The 14186-nt window shown below is 41.6% G+C and overlaps 1 protein-coding gene and 1 non-coding gene across 9 annotated transcripts in view; both read left to right on the top strand.

Moving 5' to 3' along the window:
- CNOT1 (CCR4-NOT transcription complex subunit 1) overlaps positions 1-14186 on the top strand; it is a 77011-nt gene that overhangs the window by 39006 nt on the left and 23819 nt on the right. For 2 of the 8 annotated variants that reach the window (XM_066637773.1, XM_066637768.1), the window contains exons 17-27: positions 746-896; positions 1886-2087; positions 2466-2591; positions 4372-4496; positions 5515-5801; positions 7984-8062; positions 9695-9925; positions 10578-10718; positions 12395-12574; positions 13412-13528; positions 13655-13765. In XM_066637773.1, the coding sequence (XP_066493870.1) occupies positions 746-896; positions 1886-2087; positions 2466-2591; positions 4372-4496; positions 5515-5801; positions 7984-8062; positions 9695-9925; positions 10578-10718; positions 12395-12574; positions 13412-13528; positions 13655-13765 (1750 nt within the window). Of the gene's footprint in view, positions 1-745; positions 897-1885; positions 2088-2462; positions 2607-4371; positions 4497-5514; positions 5802-7983; positions 8063-9694; positions 9926-10577; positions 10719-12394; positions 12575-13411; positions 13529-13654; positions 13766-14186 lie in introns of all 8 variants that reach the window. The other 6 variants (XM_066637771.1, XM_066637766.1, XM_066637772.1 and 3 more) reach the window with 3 other exon arrangements.
- On the top strand, positions 1156-1289 carry LOC136660786 (small nucleolar RNA SNORA50). Its single transcript, XR_010794914.1, has one exon. It is a non-coding gene; the product is annotated as a small nucleolar RNA SNORA50 (small nucleolar RNA).

Below are 14186 nucleotides of genomic sequence, written 5' to 3'. Positions count from 1 at the left end.
AATAGGATTAGTACAAGTTAGAGCAGGGATAATTGCTAATAACTTTTGATAGTAATTTGGAAGACAGGATCCTCTTTGAATTCTTTAATCCTACCCAGGAAGGCATCCAGAGCATCACCACCTGCAGTGGCCAGGGATGGGGTAGCTGGCAGTAGAGGATGTTTTGCCTCTCAGGCTTTCTGCTCATTCACTGAGGGGGACTAGCAGCCTTTGGGTCAGCATCTTGTAGGGCTATTCATTTACTCAGTCACAGGCAGCTTGGACAGAAGGTTTTTGCAGGTAACTCCAGATTTTTGAGGTTCAGCTATACAGTGATGTCCCACCCTGGACATGTTGGTGCTTCTCTGTGCCTGAGAGATAAAGATTTCAATCTGGCATCTGGAGAAGGAAATTTCTATTTGCCTTAAATGTCCTTCTGGATGTTCAGAAGATAGTCTTTGTTAATTAGTAAGTTTTGATTTGCCCTCAGGCATATGTGGGAGTTCCCCATAAAAATGTTCTTCACTTATCTCCATAGTTCATGATTTTATTTTTAAGCTGGTTGATGCATTTGTCCTTTGGCTTTATGTTCATGTAGATAAGGTCAAGTGAGCTGGATGTGGTCTGGAAAGACAGGGAGCTTTGCTCAAGTCAGAGGATTGACCCTACTCAGGAGGTGATGCTACTCCAAGGTGTAGAGACTGACTAGTCAGTGAGCACCTAAACAAACAAACTCATGGCAATTAATGTGTTTTTTTAACTTTAGAAGTGTGTCTCAAGAGCTGTCAGAAACCATCCTCACCATGGTAGCCAACTGCAGCAGTGTTATGAACAAAGCCAGACAGCCACCACCTGGAGTTATGCCCAAAGGACGTCCACCCAGCGCTGGCAGTCTAGATGCCATCTCTCCTGTGCAGGTAGGTGAATGCTTGAACAAGCCAGGTCATTAGTTCTTTTTCTAAATAAAAAAATTGTACCCCAGTCTGTCGTCCAAGTGGATGCTCAGGGTGGCTTACAATAAAACAAAATCAGTATCATAATTAGTAATTAGCACCAAACCAATAAGGATGGTTGTGTGTCTCTCTAAACTTGATTTTGTGTGCACAGGATGAAAGGTATTTTCAACAAATCATACTGAAATACTGTGTTCATGTAGTAAATGAGACTTTGCAGATTAAGCACTGCCTTTGAACCTGATGTCTTGTTTGTAGCTTCTCAGGCCAAGCAACAGTGCTAGATCGTAAGGACTTGTTATAACTGGGGCTCTTCAGCTCTCAACTGAACTGCTCTTTTTAAAACAAGGTACATTCCAGTTACTCCCTATCCACCTGTTTGGCTGTCAGGTTGAACAAGGAGAAAGATCTTCAATGGGAGATTTTAGTGAGCGTTCATTTTACGTTCTAATGATTTGAGAGCACCAATCTCCTGTACCATTCTGTGCTATGTGGACCAAAGATTACATTGCAAAACATGTCAAAGTGTGTGTGACAGTAACTAGATCTGTAGCCAGTACCTGTAGCAAAGACCTGATCAGGCTGAATCATTGAGTTTTTTCCACCATTGGGATTCTGAACTTGTTTTGGTATCATCAGAAATAAGTTGCATACCCTTACACCAGTGTTAGTTCTTAAAGCTAAGCAATTGCTTAGGGATCCAGATGGAATTAGTGGTTTACTACCTACACTGGAGCCATAAGAAGCAATTGTGTTTAATTTTTAAGAATGATGGAAAAATCCTTACATTATATGTGAAGGTGGCGGGTGCCTAGGAAGCCGTAGGATCAGATGTAAACTATAAGAAGTTGGTGCAGAATTTTTATATGTAATTTTGCCAAAATAATCAAAATGAATTCAGCAATATGGTAGAGCATTTGTTTGTCTCCTTATAACATTACTTTTATCCTCAGATTGACCCACTGGCTGGGATGGCCTCTCTCAATTTGGGTGGTTCAGCAGTTCCACATACCCAGAGTGTGCCGGGCTTTCCTCCAAATCTGGGTTCAGCTTTTAGTACTCCTCAGTCACCAGCAAAAGCATTTCCGCCGCTCTCCACACAGAACCAGAACACACCTTTTAGTGGCATTGGCGGACTCTCTTCCCAGCTTCCAGGTATTGCTGTAGGAGGGAATCAAATCTCATGGAAGAAATGCTGCTGTACTTTTGATCTTCCTGTCTGGGGCCAAATCTTTTGTAGAGCATTAAATGCAACGTGTATCCTAACATAAAGGAACTTGTTTCAAGCAGAATAGTTTCTCTAATGCTGTTTGGCACTTCATTAAACATGAAATTTTTAGTTTGCCATGCAGTTTGGCTTCTGAACAGCAGCATTTGTTGTTTTCAGGGTAGTTGGCTAATTGCATTTCATAGAACGGGCACAAAGTGTCTTTCTGGCACTTTGTCCCAGGCCTCTGCCCAGGGTGGGAATAAGCAAGTTAATTGCAGCAGTCACAAATCTAAATGAAACAGTTACTTCATTTTTCCCAGTAGGTGGTCTTACGACAGGTAGTCTGGGTATAGGAACTGGGGCCCTTGGGCTCCCTGCAGTGAACAATGACCCATTCGTACCAAGAAAACTGAGCACATCAGGACTGAACCAGCCTACATTCCAGCAGAGTAAGATGAAACCTTGTAAGTGGTAGTGTTTGATTGTGAAGTGTGATTGTGGTGTGCATTGAATCTGAAATTTTCTTCCTGGTGATGGTGGGGGGTAGCAATGACAGCAACTTTTGTGGGTTCTGCTTTTTGTTTGGAAAACTTGAAGTAACTTACCCTGGTAGTTTTCCATCCATGTGCTGTCTGGACTGAAGTTAATGCCTGCCCCACAGGTGTATGCATTTGGTCCCTGTTGCATATATGCAACACTGGGCAGAAATGGCGTAACAATTCCCAGTTGTTGTTGTTGAAAGTGTACCCTGTATGGTGGTAGGGACTAGAACTGAAATTGAGTGATTTGTCAGACTGTGCAAATCATCAGCTGTTGCAGCAATGCCTCATTCACAATTGGAAATATTCACAGTTGTCCTTGCAACCAATCTGGCATTTAATTCATGCCAGGAAAAAGCCTGTTAGATTCTTTGTTAGGAGAGTAGAAAATCCTGCTCTTCCTTCTGCTCTGCAACTTATCCAAACAGAGCTGGACCTGATGGAAGCTTGGATTATGGGTGCTGATATGAAGCAGACACAGGGAAAGTGTTAACCTCCTAGTGACAGGAACGTGCAAACACGTTACCTCTCTCACTTTTTAATTAGCATTGCCCCAGGGACAGTGGTCTACACTACTTATTTTTCTTCTATTCTCTTTGAACGAAGCATCACTTTGTCCTGAATGTATCCTCCCAAACCCTTACATTTAGGCGTGAATCCTTTAAATGAAGGATCTTTGGCTTCTTTTAGAAATTTGTTATTAGGATGGTTAAGAAAAGTTTTGTTGGAAAAACCTTGAGCATTTTTATTTTTCTTAGGATGGAAATAGGCCAAGTGGTGGTATTGTTATTGCTTCTGAAAGTACAGCTTATTTTTTAGAACTGCATTTGTCTATGCCTAGGACCCCGCAAAACTCAAGTGAATTACCTTAATTTTTATTCTGCTTCCCGTGGTTTCCAAACATTAGGCGCTTGTGCCAAGCTATCTTGATTGAGAAAGAAGAACAAAGAAGTTGGGATGGCCGTGCACGCACTACAGAACGGTTTCTGAAATGCGTGTCTGGTTTTATTAAAAAGGGCTACTGAGGCGTACTTTTTGGCAATGAGCTGAAATTAAGGGAAACAGATTTGTGGATGTGGAAATATGAGATTGCTAATGTAATTCATGTGCATGTTGTCAGTAAGTAGATAGGATTTAAGTAGACAGTTGAGTGTGGAGTTCTGGTGTCTAGGTAGAGCTCTTCAGAGTCAGGGAACTTTCTCAGAACATGCCAAGAGAGAACTTTAATAAGGGTTTGCAAGTAGTCTTGCTTAAAATATGACCATATGGAACAATGAGTTGGTAACTTAAGTGGTGGTGCTCTATTCTGATTTTGTGCCTTACCCAGGAACGTATGAAAGGGTGTCTGCATGTTAATGTTTAGCATGCTGTGTGTGCATATTGCTTCCTTCAGAATAGGTTAGCTTAGGGACTAATGATCCAGTCTAATAGTCTTTGCGGTTTGCTTTTCTGTCTTTCAAAGTCACCACAAGTGAAGTGCAGATGCATTCCCTTTACGAAGTCAACAGCTGCAGCCAGAATTAATTGTGCTTCTGAAAGGAAAGCTGTGTTGGTTGTATAAGATTGCATCATCATGAGAACTGCTGAAATGTCTTAAATTGTCTTCTGTTCCCTTGGAATTAAATCTACAATTCAATGCATTTTTTAGTGTGCTTCGTGCATTTATTTTTTGTTTGTGCTTTTTCAACAGCTGACTTATCTCAGGTATGGCCAGAGGCAAATCAGCACTTTAGCAAAGAGATTGATGATGAAGCCAACAGCTATTTTCAGCGTATTTATAATCATCCACCACACCCAACTATGTCTGTAGATGAGGTAAGCTATGTGTGGCCTTCACATGTCTTTCTCTGTGGTGGCCTACCTTTATACATGTTTATTTTTAAACTGTATAGACAATGTGGGACAGTAGGTTCTTGCAACATTGCTTTTTGTTTGGTTGCAGTTTCAGGGAAATTTAAATTGCAGAGTTCCAAAATATAATTGCAGACAACTAATGTGCAAGTGAAATTGGATATTTTTAAGTTGTGTCCAGTGGAAAGGGAACTACCAAAAGTTAAATTCATGAATATATTTTAAATATAATAATCATTCAGTACTGGATTTTATGAGGGTATAGCACAGTGGTTCCCAAACGTTTTCAGCTCCTGACTCCCTTGACCTAGTGGGCCATTGGCTGTGGCTCCCCCTTAGGGCTACAATCCTAAATATTGTATAGGATGGTGGGTTTTTTGCAAGGATACTGTGACTCCCCTGGCTGTTTCCCTTGGCTCCCTGAGGAGCCATGGCTCACAGTTTGGGAACTACTGGTATAGCAGATTCAATAGCATTGGTATTGTACCAAATGTGTGGGGGAAAGTGTTGCTTTACTTCTGTCTTAACAGTGCTTCTGTTGGTTAGGTTAACAATTTTTAACTCTCCCCCTCCCAAAAAACACTACTACTTAAGAGCAGAAGTTGCAGTTGCTATGCTTTAAATGTCAGGATGATTTCAGATAAATTGGATCAAGTCCCTTTAAGTGCATTTTTATAAATTAGAAAATACGATTTGATACATTTGATTATTAAGCTATCAAGGCTTGCAAAATAGTGCAGAGAATAAAATGGTATTCCATGAGGTCTGCTTATAATGTATAGTAAGCAGCATTCAATCTTCCATGTGCTACTTTCTATTTAACATAACTCTGAGTTCAGATGCATTAAGTAAAGGCATGAGATTTTCACTAACAAAACTTTGACTGGATTTCCCAGTGACCTTGACATTGTGCAGATGCTCAAACCCTTTGAGAGGGCCAAGCATAAATGAGTCTCTTCGTAACATTCTGGTTTCTTTGCAGGTGTTAGAAATGCTACAGAGGTTTAAGGATTCCAACATTAAACGGGAACGTGAAGTATTTAACTGTATGCTGAGGAACTTGTTTGAGGAGTATCGTTTTTTCCCCCAGTACCCTGATAAGGAACTACACATAACAGCCTGCCTCTTTGGTGGGATAATAGAGAAAGGACTGGTTACTTATATGGCATTGGGCCTGGCCTTGCGCTATGTTCTTGAAGCCTTACGAAAGCCTTTTCCATCCAAAATGTACTATTTTGGTATTGCTGCACTAGATAGATTTAAAAATAGGTGAGTGTCTTTTTTTATAATATTTCCTGAAATGCATGGGGGAATCTTTAACACTATGCCTACTTCAGCAATATGGTTAACTTTGCAATACAAGATTAATGGTGTGCTGCAGTTCAGTATCCCACAATAGAAATATACATTAGAAAAAATTTTCACTTAATAAAGGCAGTGCAGATTTTAGAATAAATAGAAATGAATCATAGGTCGCCAGAATAGAGAAGTAAAAATTGTCTTCAGATAATTTTTGCTTAAGTGTCAGGTGGCTCTGTGAGTAGAGGGATTGTGAGACTGTTACTGGATAGGAAGCTGTCCTGCTTAAGCAGCTACATGTGGAGTTAAGACAGGCAGTAGTTCAGTTCTTCTGTGTTATTGGTGGAAGGAGCAACTCACCAAAGGGACTTAAATAGTGCTTAACTTTGGCAGGGTTGCACCTGATACTCCTGGAGTATGCAAGGTGACTCTCCCAGTCCTCACTGTAATGGAAAGCCTAACTTGCATCCATTGCAAGACAGTGTATATAGCTCTCTAGGAGCTACAAGTAGGGCACACTTACCAGATGCCATCCTGTCTAAAGTGCTGGTAAGTACTTACTTTTCTGTCTCACAGTACAAATTGATTTGAGTCCAGTTTCCCCTTAATTTTGCCCATTTCCTCCCATATCCCATGAACCAGTTTTCTCCCCTTTCTTTCCTATTACTGCCCTCCCTCCTATTCACACTGTCTCTGCTTTGCTCCCTTGTGCCACTCCTACAATTCCTTTGATCTTCAATGATCTGGCACTTTCCATCTGTTCTAGCATCTTTCTCTCCTGCAGCTCTGGAGCTGGGCTGGGAGCAGCATATGCAGCTGTGTGTTCTTGTGGGAAGAACTTGCTTAGGACAAACAGATGCATCATGTTAAGATACTTTATGAATACAGAACTGCTAAAAGTTTTTAAATGAAGGTTGAGATTCTCAGAAATGTAACAGATGTTTTGGATATCAGGCAAAATTGAACTTTGTAAACTCAGTTCTTGCTTAGAGAGCTGTTTCCAGTGTTGTACTCTTCTGTTTTTACCTTTAAACTTGAATTATGTCCACATTTTTAAAGGGTTTTTCATTCAAATAGCTGTCCTAGTTTTACAAGTTTCTAGCCAGGTGAAATGAAACAATGCAATCAAGGCTCCATGTATGGTTCCATGTGCACAAACACTGGAATACACTTGACTGAGTTTCATGTGTCTTGATTCCAAATTAACATGTATAGGCTCTTCATAAGATTTGGGCTATAGATCTGCTGTGCAGTTACAAATACTGCTGTTTCTTGTCTGCAAAGAATCTGTATGATTCTGAAAATTTAAGCCTGGAAAGGTATTCTAATGGAGTTTTGAAGTCAAACTGAATTTCTCATAGTTTAAAAACAAGACCAGGTTTTGGAATTTTGGCTGTGTGTCTAACTCTGTCAATTGGTTTTTATATATATATTCAATTTGTAGAATTCTTTCCATAAAATTCTAATGGTGGGTTTAGGTTTTTAAAATGAGGAGTGGAAGAAAAGATGGCAAAATAGATGCGTGGAAACAGAAGGGTGGGCAAGTGGGCCTTGAAATCAGATAGCAATAGCAAACTGCATGTAGAATCAAGAGACTGGGAAAGACAAGTCACTTGAAAGATCTGCCCCAGCAGACTGGTTATTTCAACTCCTTTTTGCTGGAACTATGATTGCTGGATGCCTCTTGAAAATGTGTGATATTGTTGTTAGAACTGTGTCCTCTATAGTATAATCTGTACATGGCCGCAGTTTGCTAAGTGCTGCTGCAAGTCTTCAGTTCTAGTGCTTGCTTGCTTGTGGTTCCCACTGAAAAGAAGTGGAGGGTCTGCACAGAAACAGTGCCTGGCAAACTGGGCCTTGTGTGGATGTCACTTTTGATCAAGAAGTTTAAGACTGTCAGAACTGTAAACATAGCTCTGACTTGCATCAGCATGGCAGATCTGCTCTCTTGCCCAAGCAGTTATGCCTCCGCAGCATATTGTCGGAGTCACTGGCTTTCATGGTAACTCAAGTTTTTGCTGATCAGCTTGTTAGAAACAGAGAAAACTAAAGCAATTGTTGTCAATTTAGTCAGAGAGTAATCATTCTGTTGTCGTGGTCTGGATCAGGCCATTTATTTTCTCTTACTAATGGATAGTTTTACTGTTGACAGATTGAAGGACTATCCCCAGTATTGTCAGCACTTGGCTTCTATTAGTCACTTTATACAGTTCCCTCATCACCTGCAGGAGGTGAGTGTTAAAGTCACGAAAACCGCATGAGAGGGGGATGTGGGTGGAGGAGGGGGAAATCTGAAATGAGGTAGGTTTATTTGCATCCTGAAGAGCCTCAGCTTTAGTTTTGTGCTTCAGTGTCTGCTCAGTACTGGGATCAAAAGGATCTGTCAAGTTCAGTGTGAGCAGCCTGTGCTTCTGGGAGGAGAGTAATGGAGATTAGACTGGCTGCTGTTCACCTTCCCTTTCATGGAAACATGTAGCCCTTTACCACTGGAAGTGTTTAACATAACTGTCAGATAACCTTTGCCACACGGCCTCTTATGGGATTGGATGTGAAAGAGCTTTCCTAGCAAATCCATACCGCTAGGCACAGCAGTCTTTTCTGCCCAGACTGTCACACAATCAAAACCACAGCAAAATTAGGATCCTGGAGGTCTGCTCCAAAGGCTGTAGTCCAAACACGAAAAGCAATGTTGGGTTAGGGTTTTTGCACCAGTGTCATTTATGTATATGTAAAATTGAATATTTGCCTGTAGTTAATAACATTAAAGATCTTGCCAATTGTAATTATTGTACTTTGCATTTATGAAAACAATTCTGCAGCCTATTCAAGCTTTCATTCTGCCATGCAAGGGGGTTTCCATGAGTGCTCCATGCCAATTCTGCCCTCACCGATGGTGTCTGTTCATTGCAGACAAACGCTGAGTGGGTGTGAGGCAAAGCATGTGCGCAACATGCAGGGCTAGCATGGTGCAAGCATGGGGAAGCACAACACATGCTTGATCTTAACAAATGCCTGAATAGGGCTCTTGTGGTGCAATTCTCCCCATGTGTCACTGATGGAAACAGGCTTCATTGGTGGTTGCAGAAACTTTATTGTTATCCAAAAGATAGTTCAGGATCTGGAACCATACTTGTTCTGTCCTGAACCGCTTCAGTTTTTTTACTTTGTGCACTCACTGAAGTATTCAGAGAAGACTACCTCACCTAGCTACCTCTCATAATCTCAGAGGAAGGGGAATAGAGACTTCTAGAGTTTGATGCTACCAGTTGATCCAAGAACATTTTGTCTGCCTCTATCGCCATAGGAAAATAAGGGCTGCTTCTGTCTAAATTGGTGCCAGTACCACTAAAGATACTTCACAGCAGTCCAATATTTACCCTTCTGCATGGTGACCATGTGACACTGCCCTGCTGGGCCTATGTCCATTGAAAGATGGTTGGGACAGTGGTGCACCAGTGAAAAAGAGATGGCAGTGCAGCTGCCTGGCTCTTCAAAAGAGACCTGGTTTGAAGGAGGGTGCAGTATGTGTGTGTCCCAGATGCAGGACAAACAGCCCACTCCTGTGCACAAGGTCTTTTTGTGGGTGTGTGGCAGTGATGGTGCTCGCTAAAGGTGGTCCTTAGAAAAGAGGTTCTTGCACAGAAAAGGGGGGAAAGGCTGAAAAGCCCTGGTATAGGAAATGTTGAGTTTTTCAACATTGGGGTTTTGCCTCAAAGCATTGCAGAGTTTTTTCTGTGGTGATTGGAGTTGGCTAAGAACCTCAAAAGCGGGAACTTTTTAGAGTTAGCTTTAAGTTCTAAGATTTGTTATATACTTTTGGATGCAAGTGTGTTTTAAGAGCACTGTATTTTTATTTGTTGTAGTACATTGAATATGGACAGCAATCCAGAGACCCTCCTGTGAAGATGCAGGGGTCCATCACCACCCCTGGAAGTATTGCACTTGCCCAGGCTCAGGCCCAGGCTCAGGTTCCAGCAAAAACTCCTCTTGCTGGTCAAGTTAGCACTATAGTCACCACCTCCACCACCACCACTACTGTTGCCAAGACTACAATCACTCCAGTGGGCCGAGTCAGCTTCAAGAAGGATGTGCCAGTAAGTACGTGAGTCTGTTTACTGATACTTGTGAAAGAGTTTTGAAGAAGGGGCTTTACAGTAAAGCCATAGTGTCTTTTTTGAGCAATGTGAAGGAAGAATGCATTTATCTTGCTTTTATTAGTGGCAAAAATATTTGTCATTCTTTGGAAGAGGAATTGGGGCATGCCTGACTTCTTGGTGTGCTCTTTAAGTGTTATCAAAGTTCTTTTTGGCTCTCTACTGCATCTCTTGGGTTGACCCTTTCCAAAATATCTGGCAAAAGATTTCACTCTGGTGCATTATTGCCTTGTGTTTGCCACTTAAAGCTTCGTTCTGTCTGCTTTGCTGCCCCTTATGCCTCCAATTCCCCCTTAAGATTATTAATGCTGCTACCTTTAGTGTTTCCACAAAGTCAGTGTTGCTGTCTCTGATCAGAACTCCCCCAAAATGACTTACCAGTTCCAAAACATCACTTGTCTTATATACAAAACATACCTGCAAATACATTTGCTTGTGCAACTCTAACCTTTCTTCTCTTTCCTTTCTGTAACTTTATTGTAAAATAGCAGCTTGCTCCATACTTTAGGGCACCCTATCATTATGTTGCTTTGGTCTTTTGTATCCTTAGTTAAAGCAGCTAATTTTCTTAATCGTGATTCTTGTTCCTCAGCCTTCTATTAATACAACCAACATAGATACTCTGCTGGTGGCCACAGACCAAACAGAGAGAATTGTTGAACCCCCTGAAAACGTGCAGGAAAAGATTGCGTTTATCTTCAACAACCTGTCGCAGTCAAACATGACTCAGAAGGCAAGTATGCTTTCTTTCTCCCTTGTGAAAAAACTGTATTGATCAGATTAAGGGCGCTATCCTAACCCCTTACGTCAGTGCTTTCCAGCACTGACATAAGGGTAATGAAACTCCGAGGTAAGAGAACAAACATTCCCTTAGCTTGACGAGCCTTCTGTGAGCGACACCCAACTGCAGGATGCAGCATATGTCCCATTGGCATAGCTATGCCAGTGCTGGAAAGCACTGACATAAGGGGTTAGGATTGTGCCCTAAGTGATTCTAATGCATATGGGGTAGAGTTAAGTTGCACAGTTCCTGTACCTGTACCTCTTCTGTCTGGCAAATTATCTTTGTCTTTTTCTGAGAGAGCTCTGAGTATGGATGCTGTCAAAACTGCAGATCTTAAAATTAAAACCTTTAGTATTTAGAAGTTAAATTTGTGCGTTTGATAGACCCGTAGCTTCTTTCTTAAAGAGAAAAATGGTCAGCTTTGTCTACAAGAAAGACTCGAAACATTGTCTGCTGCCACCTTATTTTACATCAAAAACAGGGTTTTTTATCTGGAGCAGATATGATTCAAAAACAAGCTTTTGTCTGTACACTTTTATTCCACCTCATTGCATAATAAAAGCTGCACGAGTTCTGTTCTCTCATGCAAGTATAAACCGTAGTGATGCCACCAAGGTTTGTTGTGAGCCATTTGGAAGACTAGTTGAACCGTTTCATAATGCTTGCCTCCAGTGTGAAGAAAGCATTACATCTTCCCCATCCTGAATTCCTCTGCCTGTGTGCTTGCAAACACCCACCTTGCCTCCTAGCTCCCTCTTCTGTCACTTTTTTCATGACTCTGATTGCAACAAAGGTGTTCCTCCCTCTCTGCTGGCTGTCATGATAGTGTACAGAATGCAAAGAGTGATGGGAATCACTGGTTCTGAATGGTAGTAGTGCTGCTAAAACTGCAACTCCCATTACCCCTTGCATCCACCATTCTGTTATGGCTATCTCCCAGGTGGCATATGAGCAGGGAGAGAACTGAGAGAAGGGAGGAAGGTGACAGGCAGGAGGGATGTTGAATGGGTTTGGGTGGAGTCCTGTTGTGCTTTTAATGACAACATTGGGTGCACAACGGGGTCTGAAGCAGGCTCATAATTGTGGAAGGGAACCCACCGGGCAAGGTTCACTCCACCTAATAAAAAATGGTGGCAGTGGAGAATTCAGTTCCCTGAGGATCTCCTTTCACTTTTTTCTTAAAGCACACATTTACAGTCTTAAAGTTATATGAGAAACATCTAGCTAAATCTCAGTTCTGCTGTGTGATTGAATAATGCTTCCAACAGTTGCTTCAGTTCTAGTGTATGTCTTGGGGGAGGACAACAGAAGCAGAATTAGGCAAAATGAGCAGAAATATGCAAATATCCTAGAGGTCAAAGTATCTTGATTTTCAGTACGTAGACCCTGCAGCCTTGTCCATAATTATTTAACAGGACATGGGAAAGGAGAGGGAAGAGATAAAATCTGATCCTGTGATTATACGAGGAATGGCAATTTAAGACAAATGTCAGTAAACCAGTTTTCAGGCTAGTCATTTTCTGATGGTCATAAGTGTTGTGCATGCCTCTGTGAGTTGCCGAACAGTCTCATATCAGCCTTGTTCTATTGATCCGTGTCTTTTAAATGTATGTTTATGGAGCCAGGTTGAGGAACTGAAGGAAACAGTGAAAGAAGAATTCATGCCTTGGGTTTCGCAATATCTGGTGATGAAGAGAGTTAGTATTGAGCCAAACTTTCACAGCCTCTATTCAAATTTCCTTGACACTCTTAAGAATCCAGAGTTCAACAAAATGGTTCTGAATGAAACTTACAGGAACATCAAGGTGGGTGCTGCATAATCACTTTTGCCTTCCTCCCAAGTACAGAAGTGGAACTAATATCAAAATGTCTCTGACACAGAATAAATTAATTCAGAGACCTTATTGGGATTTCTGTTGTAAGAACTCTTAATGACTTGATAAGGGACGTCAGTGGTTTAGATCACCAAAAGCTGGGCTTGAAACAGCCCCTGCCATTTAGTTGGTTCTGATATTTTGCAATAGCAGGCAATAGCCTAAAAGACACTATGCACTGCTGTTTCTGTTCTGAATCTTTTATTACTGAGTTTTTTTTCTGTAGCCTGGTACCTTCAGCTAAGATTAGCTGAAGTGTAAAGTTATATTTCAAAAGTGAGAAGGCTATAGAGCTCACAGGGATTACTTTGGTAGGCAATAGAGCTCACAAATCTTTTTGTGCTGGGAAGGGGCCAAAGCCTTATGCTCTCTTTACTGGAACAGCAAAGGGCTCTCACTAGAAGAGCTGATACTTGGAACAAAGGAAAGACCATGTTAAATAGGCAGCTGGTGGGCTGGATTGAACACTGATACTACCAAGCGAAAAATGGAGGGGAGTGAAATCACTGCTAAGAGTAATTAACCAAGAGTAACCAAGATAGTTCATCCATATATAATGCACTACTTTACACATAGGCAGGCATTGTACTCTCTGGCCCAAAATATTTAGCTTTCAAAGAAAACATTTTTCTTTCTAGGTGCTGTGATTTCCCTGAACCAAGTCTGAGTTGACAGTACTCAATGATAGTCAGCTTTTAGTTGGAACATAGCAGAAATTATTAATGTGGATAACCACTCCTTTCCCATCTCCCCTAAAATATCCTTTAGGTGCTACTCACATCTGATAAAGCTGCTGCCAACTTCTCGGACCGTTCCTTGTTGAAGAACTTGGGTCACTGGCTGGGGATGATCACGCTAGCTAAAAATAAGCCCATCTTGCACACGGTGAGGCCTCTGCGGTACACCAACGAAGCTTATGCAAGGGAGGAATTTGATTTTTTTTGGTCGGGGAGAGGAATGTTCTCTGTTCCTGCCTATTACCTGCTTTTGTTTGCCCTTCTTCTCTTCTAGGACTTGGATGTGAAATCCTTACTGCTGGAGGCTTATGTTAAAGGACAGCAGGAGCTATTGTATGTTGTGCCATTTGTTGCCAAAGTTTTGGAATCCAGTGTAAGAAGCGTGGTAAGTCTGATATATAGAGAGCTATGGCAGACAAGTAGACTATTCAAAAGCTGCTCCTGCTATAACATAGTAAGCACTCCATTATTTGTAGGGATAATTAGGGGAGGGGGTGCTACTCGCATACTGTGAAAAAGTTCCGTTAAGGATGTGGCAATAGTTTCTCCTGCCACTGAGGAAAGGTGGCTGTCTGTCCAGTGACCCCTTTCCTGAAGGCTTCTTTGCTGTGTGCTAGCAGCTGAACTTCTGTTTTCAGGCGTTACTTCATTCATAATTGCACCAGCTAGATGATTTTGATGAAACAGGTGCTGGAGCAGTACAGTGTGCCAGGAGGCAACTGCTGAGGCCATGTGGCAGTGTTGACAATTTTTGGAAAAGGGATGGTGTTGCTCCTTAAGTGGCATGTTTAGTCATTGAAGGGGAT

This window comes from Tiliqua scincoides, chromosome 9 (genome assembly GCF_035046505.1).
Source record: "Tiliqua scincoides isolate rTilSci1 chromosome 9, rTilSci1.hap2, whole genome shotgun sequence".
NCBI lineage: Eukaryota > Metazoa > Chordata > Lepidosauria > Squamata > Scincidae > Tiliqua > Tiliqua scincoides.
The sequence above is the reverse complement of the archived record's forward strand: the minus strand, read 5'-3'. Positions and strand labels throughout refer to the sequence as shown.